The 20,053-nt window shown below is 33.6% G+C and overlaps 4 protein-coding genes, 1 long non-coding RNA gene and 1 other non-coding gene across 7 annotated transcripts; 4 read left to right on the forward strand and 2 right to left on the reverse strand.

Annotated features, from left to right (window-relative positions):
* The first annotated feature begins 879 nt into the window (after positions 1–879).
* Positions 880–1,817, forward strand: BZIP73A (bZIP transcription factor bZIP73A). Its single transcript, NM_001248087.2, is given in 1 exon segment — positions 880–1,817. A coding segment is annotated over 1 exon segment (588 nt). The 5' UTR covers positions 880–979; the 3' UTR covers positions 1,568–1,817.
* Positions 1,818–2,628: 811 nt separating this feature from the next.
* On the forward strand, positions 2,629–4,046 carry LOC106797067 (uncharacterized). The gene is made up of 2 exons (XR_001386099.3): positions 2,629–3,100; positions 3,708–4,046. It is a non-coding gene; the product is annotated as an uncharacterized lncRNA (long non-coding RNA).
* Positions 4,047–4,673: 627 nt separating this feature from the next.
* GND (6-phosphogluconate dehydrogenase) lies at positions 4,674–7,559 on the forward strand. Its single transcript, NM_001249797.2, has 2 exons — positions 4,674–4,852; positions 5,783–7,559. Exon 2 carries the CDS (start codon positions 5,793–5,795, stop codon positions 7,251–7,253), a length of 1,461 nt encoding a protein of 486 aa, NP_001236726.2. The 5' UTR covers positions 4,674–4,852; positions 5,783–5,792; the 3' UTR covers positions 7,254–7,559.
* A 3,497-nt stretch (positions 7,560–11,056) lies between these two features.
* Positions 11,057–12,124, reverse strand: LOC100781125 (protein SOB FIVE-LIKE 4). Of its 2 annotated transcripts, none has more exons than XM_014770383.2 (2): positions 11,668–12,124; positions 11,057–11,510 (listed from the first exon to the last, which is right to left on the reverse strand). In XM_014770383.2, the coding sequence occupies exons 1-2, from the start codon at positions 11,944–11,946 to the stop codon at positions 11,217–11,219; spliced, it is 573 nt and encodes a 190-aa protein (XP_014625869.1). In that variant the 5' UTR covers positions 11,947–12,124; the 3' UTR covers positions 11,057–11,216. The 2 variants fall into 2 exon arrangements, with proteins under 2 accessions (XP_014625869.1, XP_040868139.1); XM_041012205.1 differs by having other exon boundaries at positions 11,057–11,602; positions 11,668–12,118.
* A 4,478-nt stretch (positions 12,125–16,602) lies between these two features.
* TRNAL-CAG (transfer RNA leucine (anticodon CAG)) lies at positions 16,603–16,683 on the forward strand. The gene has a single exon. It is a non-coding gene; the product is annotated as a tRNA-Leu (tRNA).
* A 2,521-nt stretch (positions 16,684–19,204) lies between these two features.
* On the reverse strand, positions 19,205–19,932 carry LOC100781671 (protein GLUTAMINE DUMPER 2). Its single transcript, XM_003551741.5, has one exon. It carries the CDS (start codon positions 19,754–19,756, stop codon positions 19,385–19,387), a length of 372 nt encoding a protein of 123 aa, XP_003551789.1. The 5' UTR covers positions 19,757–19,932; the 3' UTR covers positions 19,205–19,384.
* Between the last annotated feature and the right edge of the window lie 121 nt (positions 19,933–20,053).

Below are 20,053 nucleotides of genomic sequence, written 5' to 3' on the forward strand. Positions count from 1 at the left end.
TCTTCCTTTTTGCTTGAGATTACTATTGAAGCTGTCATTACCTAGACGAAATAAACAACTAGTACCTAACCATACTAAAATAACAGAAGTGGTTGATGATCAAATATTTGGCTTCTAGTTAAATATATTATTGTATTTGGAGGTCCCAGAACGAGTGGCTCTTGAGTCATCAAATTCATCAACCCTTCTTTCTTCTTGCTCTTTGAGATGAAACTGCCTTTCCAAATCTCCTTTTTCCTCCAAATTTCTTATGTCATTTAAGTGAACATTATCCAACATAGACCAGCTTAGAAATAACACAATGCACACTTAATAGTTAATATAATAAATTGACTTCTCGAAGTTGCATTTTTCTCCTATGCCTGCTTTTGCCTAAACAGTCTGCCAATTGAATTATTATACTCCCCATGATATGAACTGCCTGTGTCCATCTGATGTAAGCATATTTTGTCCAAAATGATTATCCATTAACACAAGTTGCCTCCCCCACGTTGCATCATCCATGTCTATGTGCCGCATGTGTTTCTCACATAGCGTGTTCAATGAACCTAATGCCCCACATAGCACATGAACAGAGCATGCATGTCACATATTCACATAAATAAACATCACACCACACGCATGTTTGGATTAACTTTTTTTTTTTTTAATTTTAGAAAACATTTTGCAAATTGCTCAAAAGAGAGTTCTTTTTACTTTTTAAGCTTAAATGCCTTTTATACAAAATAAATATTAAAACTCATTTGAATAAAGAACTTAATTAAACACTCATTCAACAATAATTTATTATATAAAAATACCAAGTGTGTGGCCACATTCAGTGGGACCATTTCACAAATTTCTCCCCCTATATATACTCGGCTCATTCTTCTTTCCTTCATCTCCAATAGCAACTGAGTTAGTTCTATTTATTCTCCATCAGAGTTTTTTCTCCAAGGCCCTGCAATCTTTTGCTCATATATACATTGCTACATAAACCATGCAGGCCAGGGAGATCACAGGACTCAATTATTTACTCCCTTCAGACCCTTGTCCTTACCCTGGTCACTACAGCATGGTTCAGAACACCATCCCCACATTTCAACTCCACAAACTCTCAAACCAATTCTATGGTTTGCAGAATCCTCCTAAAGTGCTTGCAGACTTCAGCCCCCCTCAGTCCTCATGCATCAGCAGCAACTCAACCTCTGATGAAGCAGATGAGCAGCAGCAAAGCCTCATCAATGAGAGGAAGCACAGGAGGATGATATCGAACCGCGAGTCGGCGCGCCGGTCACGCATGAGGAAGCAGAAACACCTTGATGAACTGTGGTCACAGGTGGTTTGGCTCAGGAATGAAAACCACCAGCTAATGGACAAGCTGAACCATGTGTCTGCGTCACAAGATAAAGTTGTTCAAGAGAATGTTCAGCTGAGAGAAGAAGCCTCAGAACTTCGCCAAATGATATGTGACATGCAGCTACACAGTCCATACCACCCTCCTCCCTTGAGTCCCATTGATGATGATGTTTCTCCCTATGTCAAATCTGATTCCTCAATCACAGACTCTTTGGACCTGCTTGGTTGAATTTGAAAACAAGGCCAAAGTTTTTATTATATCTCTTCAATTTTTCCTCTTTTTAAGTCCTTCTCTGTGTGTGTGAATTGTTGTGAAGTACAAAATAGTAGTAGTCTTTGCCACCCTTTTGAGATGTATGAGGTGAAACCTTAACATAAACGGCAATGACATGTTTTTGAGTTTCTAATTTTAGTGTCTGCTCATCAATTTTGTCACTGTCTTCTAAGTTCTAATGATATGTTCCAAGCAATAAGCATTATTTAAAGTGGCTACAGAACTATAAACAAGCCTGCTGGGTTAATTGTTAGAACCAACTAGTGGGGCACTCAACATAATCAAAAACACCATCATAATATTAATACTTGCCCAGAAAACAATTTAGAAAGCTTTCGTATATGATCTCATCATCCAGTTCCAACAATCACCAAAGAAAGCTGAACAGATTTAATAATAAGAACAATGATATAATAATAAACAAAATATGAAGCCAAAAGAAAAAGGTTAAGCCAACATATAATAAGGTAAGAAGAAAAATGTTAATGACATCTTTCTTTAATATATATATATTTTTTCAAATACATGTGTAATATTAAATGAATTTGATGTGGTGTCACTAGTTAAAATGTATTGTTAGTGTTGTGGAAGTAATTATGTCAGGTGGAAGTGAAGTGAGTGTGGGGAATTGGACATGGTGCATAGAAAAAAGGTGTTTGTAGTGGTTATTGGCTGACGATGGAAAGGTTGTTGCCAAAAAAAAGGAAAACATATGGACAGGGTACCCACTAGAATCTTCTGTACAATATGGATAATGGGTTTTTCCATTCTATCTAGAGCTTGACTAAAATGTTACTGCAAATTACTAGAGTTTTGCTAATTTACTTTCCAAGTTAGTTTTTTCTTTTTTTACATCACACTTATTTTTTTAGGATTAAATATGCTTTTATCATGTAAGTTAATGTTTTTATTTATATTTTTTGTCTTTGTCTTTTTGTAAGTTTATTTTTTTAATTTTAGTCTGGTGGATACTTTTTCAATTTTGATTCCAATAAATTTTTTATTCATTTTTAAGTTCTTATAAATTTGTGTTTTTTCAATATTAATCCCTTTAATATTGGTGCTTATTTTGAGTAAGTTTGTTTAATTTTTTTTCTTAAAAAACACTTTTTTTTTTAATTAAAAAAGTCCTCATTATAATTTTTTAGATGTTTGATAAACTTTTTAAAATAAGCAGATCGGAAGCAAATTGGAGCTGCTTCTCAAAATAATCAGCTGCGGAAGCAGATTTCAAGAAGCACTGAGACTCGTTTTAATGAAATATTTGGACGAAATTGTCCCTGGTAAAATTTGAAAATGACAAGCACTACCCTTTCTTTTAATCGTAAACACACTACACTGTACACTCTCTGTTCTCCCCATCGTCATGACTCTCAAATTTTCACCTAACACCTTGAATGGAAACATTACATTATTGTTCTGATTTTTTTAATCAACGTGAACCAATTCCTAGCAATTTTTTTAAGTTCCATTACATCAATGTTTTAGGTGCATATAGTTCTCTTTCAAATACTTTAACAAAAGTGTGTAATTTATGAAACATTGAGATAACCAAATTAGCAGAAATTAATAGATATGTATGTGAATTGGTTGCTGTGGGAGTTTATGTCACATGTTTACTATGTTTTGTCAAGATTTATGTGGCTATCTGTCATAGGAATGCAAATAATTATGCACATATTATATTGGTGTCACTCTCTGCTACTAGTTCTTAAATTTTTTGCTTACCAAGTGTATGGTGGAATGTGTGTTACAATTTTCATAGATTGTAGTCAGTTTATGTGGCATTTGCTTTGTGTCTTTGCGAACCTTAAATTAAATTGAATTGGCTCATGGATGAAATGGAAAACAAAAGAGATGAGTGACAGATATGAATTGCACAACACCCACCATCCAACCACCTGCCTTGAGACTACATCATTTTTCATTTGGCACTTTATGAAATGAAAATAATATTAGGATTATTGATCATAACCAATGACTCTCTTCTTTTAACATTTAATTTTTCATCTGCCATAGGTTTGTTCTATACATTGTATTCGAATAGCTCAACTAATATGGGTGTTGTTTGGATTATTTTCTATTGTCTGCACAGGAACATTCAATTGGGGGAAGTTATTTTCTGTAATTTGCAGATGTATGATTCACAGCTTTTGTTAAACTGTGAGTACTATGCTGTTGGCCGAGGTATACTGGAATGTTAGGGTGAGACACGTGAATTCTTGGATGGAAGGTGCAAGCAAGTATATCAAAATTGGAAATGCTATGGGAATTGAGGGTCGAGAGTTTCAAGCGTGGAAATGTTCATTTGTTCTGCAGTAGATGAGTGGGATTTTATTGTATAGTTTTGTTGGGCTTAAGCTATTTTAGCTTAAGTAGAAACTTTGTGGAAATTCACACATAAACATAGGAAATTGAGTTATGCTAGAAAATATGTCTGTTTTGTGTCTTTTTCTCTTTTAGTAACTTGTTTAATTTTTTTAGGTGTTAATGAGTTGGGTACTCCTTTAATATTATGTGTTTTGTTTTGTTTTGACTTATTACAAAGTTTTTTTTGTATGTAATTTTGAAATAAAAATATCCAAACAAGTTAATAATAACTTTTAATTAAAAAAACACTTTTAATAAATGTAATCAAACACAAAACAGTTTCTGTTTTTATAAAAATCACTTATTTTAAAAATACTTATTTTTGGCCAAAACAAGCTCACTCATGGACCACTCATGGACTATTCATTCATTTCAATCGGTTTTCAATTAGGCTCTGATAATGAATCCATCATGCTGATTTCATTGAAGGCAAGTGTGAAAAGGAGACAGCACCAAACCAAACATGAGATTTTGGTATTGGGCCTGAGTCTGACACAAACCCAAGTGTGAATGGTGTCGTTTCCTCCCACCAACCCCCTTCCAATTACATTGGTAGTTGGACAACTTTGACCCGCGCCCTTTCATGAACTTTCACAAAATACTAAGATAAAATAAATGAATAATTTTTCATTGGTCAAAAAAATTAGCTGGTTGGTCTCTTTAGCCATCGTCGACTTTCCAAGTTTCAACTGCCAACAATAATAATAATAATAAATTCTTTATTGCTAATCTTTCACACCTTTTATTATTATTCTCATGATTCTTATATAATATACATACATATATATATAACTTATTCCCCCGCATCTTTTGATCCGTGCTCTGTGATTCCCAGACCTTATTTTTTCTGTCATTTGCTTCAAATTTCAGGTTTGCCCTTCAAGTTCCTTTTTTTTTCTTTCTAACTTTTAATTTTTGGGATTCACTTTGAGTTAGTGTTGTTGGTGGTTTACATGAACTTAAGATGCTTACCGTGAAAGTCTATTGCAATTATTATCATTATTATGCTGGATTTATTATTCTGTTTGTTGTGGTTTATGGGAAATCAAGGAGGCACTGTGATTGCTCTTTTTCTGGGTTTTATCTTGTGAGTGTTGCTGATCTGTGTTTTTGTTCCTAGTTTCTTGCTGATTGATACCCTTAATTGTTGTGGATTAGTTTGTTGGACCATGATATTCTTGATGACACTGATTTACTTGCAGTGTATACTCTGTTATGATTGTTAATTGCTATGATTTTGTAAGATCATGTAGAACTTGGCTGCCTTTCTGTATTTTTAGGTGAACAAATAATTGCTTTGGATTGCAATTGTAAAATTGTTTGTATCTTGGCATTTTTTGAGATTTTGATTTTTAGGCTGTACCGCTGTAGCTATATGCGCAAATCTAGAAAAACATACGTTTTGTTTGGTAGTTGGGTTTAATAGTTCACACTAATCTTTTAGATGAGTGAAGAGAACACAAGAGCCTTAAGGTACTCTGATGTTTTTATCACATGATCATAGGGTCATTTTGCAATCTCACTTTTTAAAACAAAGTTTGGTAATTTTAATTTTTAATACCTTTTTATTTTTGAATATCTTATTAGACACCCTTTCTTCTTACATTCTTTATTATTGGAATATGTTCAAGTTTGTTGTACTCGGTATAAGTTTTGTTGATGCCATAGTGTCACCTATCAAGTTCTAATTGTCTTCAGTTATCGTAGTTTACAGCCTTTTGTTTTCCTTCAATCAGAAGATCAAGCCAACTTTTGTGTACCTCATTCTTATTATTGTATTTGTTATCAATCATTGAACAGGAGATTAATTATGGCTCAACCCACAACAAGAATAGGCCTTGCTGGATTGGCTGTTATGGGCCAAAATCTGGCACTCAATATTGCTGAGAAAGGCTTTCCCATTTCTGTTTACAACCGAACCACTTCCAAGGTTGATGAGACAGTAGAACGAGCAAAACAAGAAGGAAATCTTCCAGTTTATGGCTACCATGACCCTGAAGCTTTTGTTCATTCCATTCAAAAGCCTAGGGTGATAATAATGCTTGTTAAGGCTGGGGCACCTGTTGACCAGACCATTAAGACCCTATCTGCGTACATGGAAAAAGGTGACTGTATAATTGATGGTGGTAACGAATGGTATGAGAACACTGAAAGAAGAGAGAAAGAGGTGGCTGAATTGGGTCTGCTCTACCTTGGGATGGGAGTTTCTGGTGGTGAGGAAGGTGCTCGTAATGGTCCCTCTTTGATGCCTGGTGGTTCGTTTGAGGCTTTCAAATACATAGAAGATATTCTTCTCAAGGTGGCAGCTCAAGTACCTGACAGTGGTCCTTGCGTGACTTATATTGGTAAAGGTGGTTCTGGTAATTTTGTGAAGATGATCCACAATGGCATTGAGTATGGTGACATGCAGCTGATTGCAGAGGCCTATGATGTGCTGAAATCAGTTGGAAAGTTGTCAAATGAGGAACTACAAAGTGTCTTCTCAGAATGGAACAAGGGAGAACTTCTGAGTTTCCTGATTGAAATCACTGCAGATATATTTGGAATTAAGGATGATAAGGGAGATGGATATCTTGTTGACAAGGTCCTAGACAAGACTGGCATGAAGGGCACTGGTAAGTGGACTGTTCAGCAAGCTGCTGAATTATCAATTGCTGCTCCCACTATTGAAGCATCATTGGATGCAAGGTTCCTGAGTGGGTTGAAGGAGGAAAGAGTTGAAGCTGCAAAGGTCTTTAAATCAGGTGGCATTGGTGATATTGTGACTGATCAACCTGTAGACAAGCAGAAGTTGATTGATGATGTTAGGAAGGCTCTTTATGCAGCCAAAATCTGTAGTTATGCACAGGGAATGAATTTGATCCGTGCAAAGAGTATTGAAAAGGGTTGGGATTTGAAGTTGGGTGAACTGGCCCGGATTTGGAAAGGGGGTTGCATTATTAGAGCAATATTCTTAGACAGAATCAAGCAGGCATATGAAAGAAACCCTAATCTGGCAAACCTTCTTGTGGATCCAGAGTTTGCAAAGGAAATAATTGATTACCAATCTGCCTGGAGGAGAGTTGTTTGCCTTGCTATCAATTCTGGTATTAGCACTCCAGGTATGTCTGCTAGTCTTGCTTATTTTGACACTTACAGAAGGGAAAGGTTGCCAGCTAATTTGGTGCAAGCTCAACGAGACTACTTTGGTGCTCATACATATGAAAGGGTTGACATAGAGGGGTCTTACCATACTGAGTGGTTCAAGCTTGCCAAACAGTCAAGAAATTAGATTACTGTATTTGAGCCAATCAGGATTTTCCTAATAAATGTAATATTTTCTGCTCAGACTGTATGCTGAGTTGAGTTTGCATATCCACAATGTGGTGAAGTTTTATTATATTATTTCCAACTGAATTGCTTGGCAGTTTGTTTTCCAACAACTATGTTGTATCTTTGCTGATCATGCTTGGTGCTTGATACAAAATTCCCAGTTCATGGTGCCTTTTTAATTTTCACATTTTTATAAGATTTCCTTTAGCACCATGGATACATGTTATGTTACAGCAGGAGTTGAAATTTTTAGTTTTATCTTTAACTTGTTGAGTTTAATGTTGATCTACTGTCAAGAGTGAATAAGTTTGATATTGTTGGACAATATTAAGAATATCAGTAGATATTGTAGAATATCTTTCTTGAGTTATTTAGGTTTTGGTCTTGTTATTGGTGGGCTTGGGCTTGTACTACTAGTACTAGTGCTCGACCTAAGTATCAGTATAATATCAGTATTAGGTTATCTCCATAAATATCTTTTGTTTATTAATTTGAGCGGTCTTTGTCGCCTTTCTTTTCTTCCTTGATCCTAAATTATAATTCTTAACATACATTATCATTTAATCACATGTTGTCACTTGTCAAATCATTTTGAGATTCTCCGAAGTCAAGCACTTTTAATGTTATGGGAACATATGACTGAATGATAGTGATAAACAACGAATCTAAATTAAATCCTTATTTTTACTCTGCCTGTGTTGTAGTCAATTTTACATAGCTGTTTCGAGCTCCATATTAATGGGGATAGTTTTATTAAAAGCCAACATAAAATGTGTATATTTTTTATTTATTTATGAATCAACAATTCAATTTTGGTTTCAGATAGAGGCCAATGGCAATGATTAATAAATGTAACTGCCCCCACTTAGTAGGACTACAGGTTGTTGTTGTTACTTTATTTTCTACTTTAAATCTCTAATAATAGTTGCACATTTTTGGAATTGCATACCTGTGGACTGTGGAGGAGGATGACAAATTTCGATTTTGTTGTAGCTTGCCCCACAGATAAAGACAAATCAAAATCTCCCTTGCACAGGTGTGGATGATGTGTTTATAGATGGACCCTTTTTCTCTACCATTTCGTCCACTTGTAATGTTTGAATTAGTTAGACAGGAATAACATGCAAATTCATCTCTTCTTGAAAAATGAATACTTTTCTTTTCCTTCCTGTTTTCTTATTTGTTGGGGTTGAACTTTGGTTTTACAGTTTCCCTGTAAATCTTTAATGCGAGACCCGATAACTATCTGGGCATGTGTTGTTTAGGAACATAGTTCAAAAAATCAAACCGATCTGACTGGTTCAACCAAAAAAATAATGAACTAGTCAGGTGTTCTGTCTGTTTAACCCAAAAAATCAATGAACTAAATCTGTGGAGAACTGGTACCAGAGGCAGTGGTGAAGAACAGGTTTAAACCGATTGTTTCATTTTTTTCATTGTAATTTGTTTTTATCAAACAAAAGATACTTTTAGTCAAATAAAAGCCCAATGTTATTGTTAAGTTACAAAGGTTCATATAAGATAAATTGTTATTATTGATTTTGCAACTTACATGTTGCATAATATGATAATTTGGTTTTAACTTTTAATTTAAAATTTTTCCTAACTTGATTTATTTTATTTAATTACTTAATGATTATACGACACTGAAAAATATTTAATTATCACTAACTTGACCATGGTCGAATCAAAGAATCATGAACCAGTACCTTCCCTGTATTGATGACTAGTATTTTAAAACACTAGTTAGGAGTGAGCGAGCTTTACTTTTAATTAGTTTACATTTAGCCTTTTCTTTACATTTCCACTTTTCTCTATTACTCCTTGTATTTGAGCTATTGGTTAGAAGTAACTTCTGTGAACCCATCTTTTTCTTTCTTTGACATTATCGTTTCTTCTCTGTTGATGTTGAGCTTCTTGGCTTTTCTTACATTTTCTTTCAGGTCTTCAGTGTCAATAATGAACTCAATGATTGAGAAACCTATTATGATTTTTTTTTTCAATAATGAGCTCTATGATTGAAAAGCCTTTAATGTTTCTTGGCTGAATCAGGGATTGGCACAATTCATGTGCAACTTTTTAACTAAAGAATTTCTTGTCGCAATTCTTGTTATTGAGAATTAAAGGTATTGCACAACTCTTGTTTATAACCTCTCTAAAAGGAAGTTACGAATTTGAATTGTGTATAATTTTCTTATGCTAATTATATGTGCATTTGATTGGATCTCTCGTGCTACCCATCATTATCTCTGCCTGCGTTACTTGCTGTTAATTGATATGCAACAAGAATCTATTCAAATCACAAACTATTGCAAGTGGTGACAAACCAATTGAGTATTTAAAAATATCTTATAGACTCTGGAAAGCAACAAAGTTCAGGATGATTGATTTGTAATATCTCTCATGGAAACTATATAATTCAGTGTATGATTTAAATTGGAAACAGCAATGAGCATTATAGCAATCCTAAATCCTGATGCCATTAAAATTGCCATTAAAGATTTAAAGCTACATTTGATAACGTTATAAATGGGACATGCACAATTATTTTTTATCTATAGAAATAAAAAATAGGTCAGGATTTATAACAACTTAGGCAATCTCATGTAAAATTATTTACAAATAAAATGTTTCAAGATTTATTAGTACTTGAGGATGATGACTCACCATAACCATGATCCAGTGAACAATGACAACTTTCACCAAAGTGCTTTCCTTGGTTTTCCTTTGCTAAAACGTGAACAAAAGAGGGAAAAAAAACTCTTTTGTATCTTCTATACCAAAAAAAAAAAAAAGTCTCTCACTCTCTCTCTTTCTCTCTCTATTGGTTTTATATGAGAGTGACCTTTTATGATTCCTTTCAAATCATGTGTGCCCTCATGTATTTATGTCCCTCATACAGCCTAAAACTTGCGATTGCCTTGCTGTTGCATTCGTGTCCAATCTTTGCAAAGTTGGTTCACATAACCAGCCAATGCCCTGTCACTGCAACAATGCTTTAATTGCTTCTAGTTGTCATTTATGTAACTATGTGAAAGCCTTACCCTCTTTCCAGCGCAGCATACCCCATTCGTTCTGCATAGCATTTGGCAGCATAGACACATGCATGCTCGAATCATTATTGGAAGGTTTTTCCCATACAAAATACTTCCTCCCTTTGTGCTAATATTATCCTCAATCTTTTGGCCACATCTCTAACTCCCCCTTGTCCACTTTTCTTGTTTCTTCTGTCAACCAGCTCAATACAACTTTTGCATACGTAATCAACAAGAGAAATTTCAACTGCGAACTCAACATTCTTGCAGCAGTGTTTTACCTTCTCTTGTTTTACTTCTACATCCTCTCTAGTTTTGGAAATTTCACAATTTCATGTTTTTTTAACTACCAGAATGTCCTTTCACTCTTGATTAACTTGTATTTGTATCAATGATGATGTCTTGATGGATGACCAGACATTTCTCTTCACTTATGGCATGATTTTCTATTTTAAAACGAGGTAAGAAAACAAAAATACTTCTAAAGATGAAGTTACATGTTGAAGGGTTTGACCCTCTTGTCTATAATTCCTCCTCCCTCCTAGAACTTACAAGTTAAAACCATCAATTCTTTTTCTGGGAAGCTGGTGTTATTTGGCTTGAATACCAATTATAATGATTCAATTCAAGCATAGTTATGGAGTGTTTCTCATTGCTCATTCATTAATCCTCACACTTTGGAAGTTTTTGTTTTCTCATTAAAAGAATAACAACATTCAACATAGAATTTAGTTTAAAAATGCATAAAACTTGTGATTCCATTACCTCAAAGAATGACTATGGATATTTCCTTTGGATAGAAGAGGTGTGAGTACAAATCAACAAATTCAAATTATGAAGATGCATGGTTACAAAAATCCCAGCATCATATACAATGGACAATTTCATCATTTTTTACTTCTGCTGTCAACACGTTTCTTCTCCTGTTTGTTTGCATTCTTCTTAGAAGAACACTTGCTTCCATGATCTTGTTTATCTTTCTTAGAGGCTGCGGTGCCGTGACTACCTTGGCTGTGAGCATAGGCATGGTGATAATGAATCGGACCGGAGGAAGCGTCCGAAGCCATTGAATCATCGCTTTCTTCTTCATCCACTTTGGCCCCTTGCTTCTTTCTCCTGTTCTCAGCATAGATGTTGTCATGATATCCATCATTTTCATTGCTGCATCCAGCAGCATCTTCCTGCATGGGAGAGGCAATATACATAGTCCAACCAGATTCACTACTGCTACATCCTTCTGCACTACCCCAGATTTGTTTAAAAGAATCCATTTCTGAGGAAAGAAACAAAGAATGAGAGAGACTATAGCTGATGAAGGAAATTCTACATTGAACTTACATTAATAGATAGAGATAGCTTGATATATATCTGCTTATCTGTTTGAGCTGCCAAAAGTTTTGGTAAAGGGCCTAAAAGGTTGTGAAATGTGAAGTGAAAATGGTAGATGCACTGTGTGCTAACTAAGGGGCTTAAATTCAAGGAGGAACCAGGAAGGTTCCTGATACAAATTAGAATAATATGAAAGGCATCAATTAAACAAAGGGAATGTTGGGACTGCCATCTTTGGTCATAAGAAGTATCTATAAATAATATTTTTTTAACCTCTGCCGTTGCCATCTTAAATAGAAGAAGTCTGACTTTTATTGCATAATACAGATGTCCCAATAGCACAATGTGCACAACTGGAGGGAATGTAAAATCCTTGTCCTTGAATATGCTTTAAGTGCCTTTTTCACTTTGTATGTATCCATCATTGCATAAAATTCTTTGTCTTGTCTATAGAAAACAGGCCAATCTATTTTCTGAAACATATATTTATGTGTGTATTAGTGTATATCTTATACTATAATGTATAAAAATTGGTATCCTTTGAATGAGAAGCTGGCCTGTCTTTTTTAATAATCAACATTGATTAGTTTTCAAACTCCTAGTTTAACTTTAATATATTATGATGGCAGGTCGTTGCTGGTAAAGGGTTGTTGGCTAAACTTTGTTTAGGTATGATGTGATCGTGCTAACCGCAAAGTTAGACCACATAGAAGACCTACTAAGTTTGGCTTTGGCCTAATGGACTTAATAACTATGGGGGAGTTTTTATTGGTAAGTCTCTTGATAATCATATGAAAAATGAGTAAATTACAAGATACAACAAAGGTATTCTAAGTTTGATAACATGTGTGTGACACATAAACCTCTTTTTATATTTTAAACATTCATTAATCCCCTTAATTTTAAATCTAAACATTACTTCAATTTTAATATATTAAGTGTATAGGATTGAGACATAACATAAGATCTGGTTACATTTACATGAGAGATAATAAGTTATTTAATAAAAGAATTTATACTTCATTCCTTTATCATATAAAATTTTCTTAAACTAACAATAATTATAAACCACGAATAAGATTAGTCTCTAATTTAATAAATTAAAAAACATCCAAGGTAACATAAAAAAAGTTCAACATACTCAAACAACTTCACACATATTTGAGGAAACTTGTTGTTTTGATGCTTCAGGTTTAGGGGAAACTTGTTTAACTAGATTATTGAAGGAGGATTCTTAAGACGGGTGTTGAGTGGGAAAATTTAGATCAAAGTGTAGGTTAATTGACTTGGGTAAGGCAGGGGACAGACCTACTTTTTAGGTTTTGTGGGGTCCCACATTTTTTTTCTTCCTCATGATATTATATATATTATCTGTACAAATTGTCTCCACAAAAAAATAATTTTTAAAATTGGAAATGGATATGTGTGTGTGCACGTGAGTATTACCTACACAATTTATAATTTTGAGTGCATCACCGCATGTATGGATCTGCATCAAAGAGTTGTGGACAGGTGTAAACAATGAAACGACTATTAGTTACTTTTGCATTCTTGAGGTAAATCTACAGAAATATGTGGGTCTCTAATGCAAAATCAAACACATACTCAAATTTTGGATTTGGTGTGAGTTAGGACTCATGAGAAATTATTTTACTCTTTTATTTCAGTAACAAACAAAACAGTTAATCTATAATAAAATTGTCAAAAGTAATAGTTACATGTCGCCGTTTAGTGACCCCCTCCCCCAATCTTATTATACTTTTGGTTAGAAACATACATATATTTCTTTTTAAATTGAAACCGTAAAAAAATGATTATTTCAAATAACTAATTTTTATTCATTCATAATTGATTATATAATTACTTTTAGATATAATTTGTTATATAACTAATTTATTCATAATCGATTATATACTCATATTTTAAAAATAATATCTGACTTATATCAACTAGTTATATAAAATTAGTTATAATTATAATATTCACTCATAATTTAGTTATTTATTAGTTATCATTATAGTTATATAAATATAAATCCAAAACACGAGCACCTTTCCTGCGGGCAACTACATGGGTGCCACTCTGGTTTTAGTTAGTTTTTTTTGTTTAATGTGCGTAGCAACATAAATCTCATTGTAGAGGTGACATAATGGATCATTCAAAAGTGAAAAGTGCAACATTTCCCTCTGATTTCGTTACTTTTTTCCCTTATCAGCAAATATAATCTAAATGACCAGTTGATGTAGTACCATATTTTTTTGGATCTGATGCCTAATTAAAAGAAAGAATAAGTTGACAATATTTCCACTCAACACCTTTCATATTTTCATTTATATTTGGGTAGATATGATTATCAACCATGTTAGCTACTCCTTTTTGGTCTTTCAAAATATTTCTGCACCTTTTAAGTATAAGAATAATTTTAATTTTTCTGACTAGGTCATTGATAACTCAAATGCCTAAATATATTAAAAGTTCTCAAGATTTGGACATGTTTTTAAAGTTGATTGATATAAAACCGAGTGTCCTATTAAAAAAAATATATATATACCAAGAGTGTAGTACTTTCTTTTTTCTTTTTTTACAAAATATCCCTTATTCTCTGAATATAGTCAAACCCTAAGTTCGCAGATAAGTTTGAAAAATGTTTTTCATAAAGAAAAAATAGTTGTTCGACTTGTAAACTTTTTCCGTAAATATAGTTGCTTCACGTCAAACATCATTTGGGTTTTTATTTTATATATCCTTTGGGCCCCAAAAGAAAATCTTGTCATTTTGACAAGGATCAACCTTAGCCCAAATTTAAAAAAATGGTTTTGAATCCTAAGCTTAGCATGATAGACTGAATATGAAGCCCAAACTGAGAGGAACTAGGGAAGTAGCCATATATAGCCATCCATATATTGGTCCATTAATATGTGGAAACAAACAACCCGTAGTATGGTTGGTCAAGTAGTTAAGAGATGAAATATATTTGATTCCCACTAATATATTCTTTATTTCTTCTTCTTCTTCTTTTTGAAACAAAATACTCTTCATTTCTGTTCCCTATTTTTCATTCTCAACTCTCACTACGCACACAAAAAATAAAAACTAGAGACCAAAAAAATAATAATCGTGGATATATGTTTTAAAGTTGCAAAGGGAACCCTAAACACAAAATATTAAAAATTAGCATATTCTTAATTTTTAGAGCGAATAAATTGTTGGAGAGATTCAAGGGGAGGAAACACCGGATAAATTTACACATGTAGATCACGAGTCACTACATAAGAAAACTTGACACCACACTCTAACCCAAAACTTTAAGGCTCAGGTTTATGGGTATTCTCCTCACTTATATGATGATCAATCTTTCCACTTCTACCTGATGTGTGATTTCACCTCACACTTGTACTCAACACATCTCCCCCTCAAGTGTGAGTCTCTTCCACATGGTAGCCTCCCCCTCGAGCGGAAGTTGAGTACATAGTTATCTCAGAAGCAGCTAAGGAGATGGTTTGACTGAAGAATTTTCTCAATGAATTAGGGAAAGAAAAACATAATGCTTCAATGTTCAATGACAGTCAAAGAACTATAAGTCTTGCTAAGAATCCAGTCTTCCATTCTAGATGCAAGCATATTCAATTAAGATACCATTTTATCAGGGAGTTGATAAATGATGGACACTTATCTTTGTTAAAGATCTCAGGATCAGAGAATCCAGCAGATATGTTGACTAAAGTTGTTACAACTGACAAGCTGAGGCTTTGCATTGCCTTAGTTAGCCTTCAAGGATAATTAAAGATGAAGGCGCTACACTAGGTAAAGATTCGATGAACTCATTGCTTACAAGGAGCTACTAGAGTTTGGAACTTAGATCCCAAGTGGGAGAATTGTTAGAGTTTTGTGGTCTTAGTTTCTTTGTCCCACATCGCTTGGTTTGTAAAAACTTGTGTCTCATTAGTGTTATATATAGAGACACCTTGTAAGCTTTAAAAGTGTGCAAATAATAAAAGTTCTCTTAGTGTAGCTATGGACGTAGGCACATACATTGTATGCTAAATCACGTTAAATTTTATGTTTTCTCTTTTCTCCTTATTCCTTTCTCTTCTTATTGCTCTATACTAACATAAACTTCTATGAAAATAACAATACGTATTTACCTTTAAAAAAAATACTTCTTGGGTCATGTACTAATTGATAACTGTGAAATTTAAGTTAATTTTTATAGTCAATTTTAATTAAGAATGATTGCAATTTCTTTATTTTATCGTTGTTTTTAATGAAATAATAAAGAAATTAATATCTTTGCTGTTTTTTATTAACAAAAGTTAAAAGAAGAAGATTTCAAGTACTTGGGAAGAAAATTGATGCAAAAACTTAAAGAAAAAGTTGAAGATTAAGATAACTCGCTTAGCGCGCTAGACAGGCCTAATGTGTCTCCTCATTTAACAACCAACTCACGCTTAGCGCGGAGAAGTCCAAAGGCGTACTTAGCGCGAAAGCTTGCGCTAAGTGCGAGGTCACATGGAAACTAAGCTACCTTAGCCCTATAAAAGAAGTAGGAAGCAAATGAGAAATACATGTTGGGTTACAAGTGTGAGGTGAAGTCTCACATCAGATAGAAGTAGAAAAGTTGAGCACCATATAAGGTGAGGAGAAGACTCATAAACCTGAGCCTTAAGGTTTTGGGTTAAAGTGTAGTGTCAGGTTTCCTTATGTGGTGGCTTATGGTCCATTGATGTAAATCTACCCGACGTTTCCTCCCTTCGAATCTCCCCAACAATTGGTATCAGGGTGTTGGGTTACAAGTGTGAGGTGAAGTTCTAACTCAGATAGAAGTAAAAAAGTTGAGCACCATATAAGCTGAGGAGAAGACCTCTAATAGGGGAAACCCTAAAATGAAAATATCAATAGAGATTTGATTATTGTAGTTAATTTTGAGGAACTTTAACATGCAAAGTCAAGATGGCCGAGTTGGTCTAAGGCGCCAGTTTCAGGTACTGGTCCGAAAGGGCATGGGTTCGAATCCCATTCTTGACAAGATCATGTTTTTATTCCCATCAAACTCTCTCTCTCTCTCCTTTTAACTTGTGCCAACCTTGAAACATATATACATTCGAAATCTGGTAATAAGTAGGAACTATGCTTCCGAACCACATATATAGTGTCTATTATCTAACCATAGCAACCCACAACACTAAGAATAGGATATACCACACCAATTATAAGAGAGTATTGTAACAAGAGTGACAGATAGAATATCATTAAAATTTCTCTGATTGTATATATGATAATTTTATTAAGTTTTACCATGAATAGTAATTTGTCATGGATAATATAATAAAAAAATTATTTTATATTACTTATGCATGATCATGAAATTTTTTCATATTTCAGGATTTGAATTGTTTTCACAATCAAAGTGCAATATTAAGTTTTCTTTCTTTTATTAGTATATTTTTATACCAATAAAAGAACTGCAATAATGATTGATATATCCATAAATTTTCACAATACTAAAACTTTTTAGGTTACCATGTCCTGCGACCACAGTTTAAAATCCTTTGTATTTCTTTGAAGTTTTCAACTTGTGGACATTCCATTGACTCATATTCCACTGTTGCCATTCCAAGCCGCCACGTTTCACAAAAGCCAAAAATCAGAAACAGAAAAACCCACTTTGTGTTGTATTGTAATTTGTAAGCAAGAGAAAAAGGATAAAAAAAACAAGTGCGTTTCGCCGCTGCTCCCTTTGAAGGCTAGTACCAAATCTTTGTGGCTCCTACAAAGTGAAGGCCACGTTGCTTACAAAACAAAAGGGCTCCACTTCCACATGCCTAGATGCTGTGTTATCCTATACCACTTTCCTACCTCACTTTGATGGCTTTAGGGACTTCAATGCTAGCCGCTGATTATGTGATAGAGCATTCAAATTCATATATACCACAATCAGACAAATTATTATTTGAAAATTATATTTGCACACCCACTTTTTTCAAACATTTAATTAATAGATTAATGTTTTTGTACGAATTTCCTTTGATTTATTTTAAGATAATTATTTTAAAAATTAATAAAATTTTTATATATAATAAATTATGATTAGATGATTATATAAAAAATTTTACACTCTCACCACATAATTATTTTTTATTTATTGATATCTATAACTTTTTGCTCTCTTTTCTCTTATCACATCAATCACCTATAATATTTTTTTTTTCTCCCACTCACTATGTATCATTTAACATTTTAGGTGTCCGAAAATTGTTACCCTTTTACATAGTTCCGTGTCATAAGTTATTGTTTTTTTATTAATAAAAAATAATCAATAACATGTCACATGAAGATTGATTAAACATAATTTCATACCATGTAATAATTTTGTTTTAAAATTGAATATCGTATTTGGTTTCATGTTTTCAATATGATTTTTTTTTATCTTTTGAATGTAATTTTTAGAAATCATTAGTTATAATTTTTCCATCCAAAATGTAATTTCTTTATTCTTAACGTGTTTCTAAACATGTTATTAGTATATACGAGTGAAAGAAAAAAAAAAAAAAAGGATCAAGAACCAATGAATGTGTGTGATATGATATAATAAAGAAGGAAAAAAGATGAAAACAAAACTTTGATCCATAGAAATCCAACTTAAATACCAAAGAGTTGATAGGAAAAAACAAAATAAAAAGAGATGAAAGAAAAAATGATTTACTTTTATATTTATTGTTATTTGATCATTAACCCACCAAAAAGTTATTCTCCCTCTTTTTATCTCTGTTTATATTATATTTGGAATGTTCATTTTCTTGAAAGAGCACTAAACATTGTTTGTATTCGGTTATTTGTTGATGCCCCACCTTAATTCTTCTGGCTTTTGCGTCCAAGCAGTACACACACGACACACTTCTGCGTTTCATGGCACCCCTAATTCGCCTGAATCTGAGTCAGACCTTTAACTCAGAAACAAATGGAATCATATGCTACATTGAAACACAAAAGAAAAAAGGTGGAAAGAAAGAAAAGATAGAAAGCTTGGCTAACAGATAAAACAATTTCTTTTGTGTTAAGTGACATGCCAATATACCCTATCTTCTTTTTTTTTTTTTAACTCATGGACTGTATTCAACAGAATGCAATTCCCAGGCATGACTTAAAGATATAGCATTGGAAAAAAAAGAATATGAAATTGATATATGTAGCTCTTTGTGGGGTGGTTGGTGCTGTCTTAATTTGTTCCTCTACCGTTTCTTGTTTTCACTTTCATTCATTGCTATGCTTAATATAAGGAGATTAATTTCAGCATTAAAGTCCATTGACTTAAATTACCGTTGCAGTTACTTCGTTCGTGATTGTAGACAAATTAATGCGGCCAATAGGGTTATGGAGACTCAAAAAACTTTGCCGGTGCGGTTGCAAAAAAAAAAAAAAAAAAAACTAATAAATTAAAGAAAGAAAACTTAATATTGCAGAAAAATAACTTGGTCAGATATATGTTGTAAGAAATTAAAGATATGAAAAGCATAACTAGTAGCAAAATATATGTATCAGTATAAAGTCTAATAAGCCGTCAGATAATTTCATTATGGAAAAGCAAAATTCTCAAAAAAAGAAAGCACTCATCTTCAGTAGTCACATTCTGTGCTCACACAAAACCACAAGAATATGAAAATTGAGAAGGAAGAAAAGTGTAGAGCAAAATTTTGTTGAACTTGGCATGTTGATAATTGGTTAGTCTTCACTCGGGTGTTGAGGTTGATGAAGGGTTTGGTTCACTTGGTTGAGCCCCACACGTGCAGAAAATTGAAGAAGTGATTGGTTTTGCAAGGTATGTGGGGTTGTGATCACCAGCCATTATGACAAGAACCTCAGGTTCTGAGTTTGTCTCTAAATTGTTGGCCATTGCTTGTGATTTCACGTCTTCATTAACTTCAGATGATGACTGAGAATCACGTTTTCTGTATGAGCAAACAAGGATCACCAATGCCATAGATATGATAGCCAGCATCACAGCTAAGCCTCCAAACAAGTAAGGAATTGGAGACTTCCATATATTAACCCCACTGGCACGCATTGGTGATGATGGTGATACACTGTTTATTGGCCTCATTTCTCTCTCTCTCTAGATGGAAGTGAAATGAAGTGAGGTGGTGGTTATGAAATTTATAGCAGAATTGACACATTTTGATTTACAAGAGTACCCTTTTGGCATTGAGGAAGATTCCTTTGTTGTGCTTGGCTAAATGCTTCATAGACCTGAGATGATATTGTGAGGGGTGAAATTATTACATTAGTGGTTTTGGGATTTTAGAAATGCGTAACATGGGGATAAATACTAAGATTGTTTATTCTTGTACTGGTTGGGATCTAGAAAATTAATGTGGCCTTAGAATGTGCACGTAAGTCT

The sequence above is a fragment of the Glycine max genome, chromosome 18, assembly GCF_000004515.6.
Source record: "Glycine max cultivar Williams 82 chromosome 18, Glycine_max_v4.0, whole genome shotgun sequence".
NCBI lineage: Eukaryota > Viridiplantae > Streptophyta > Magnoliopsida > Fabales > Fabaceae > Glycine > Glycine max.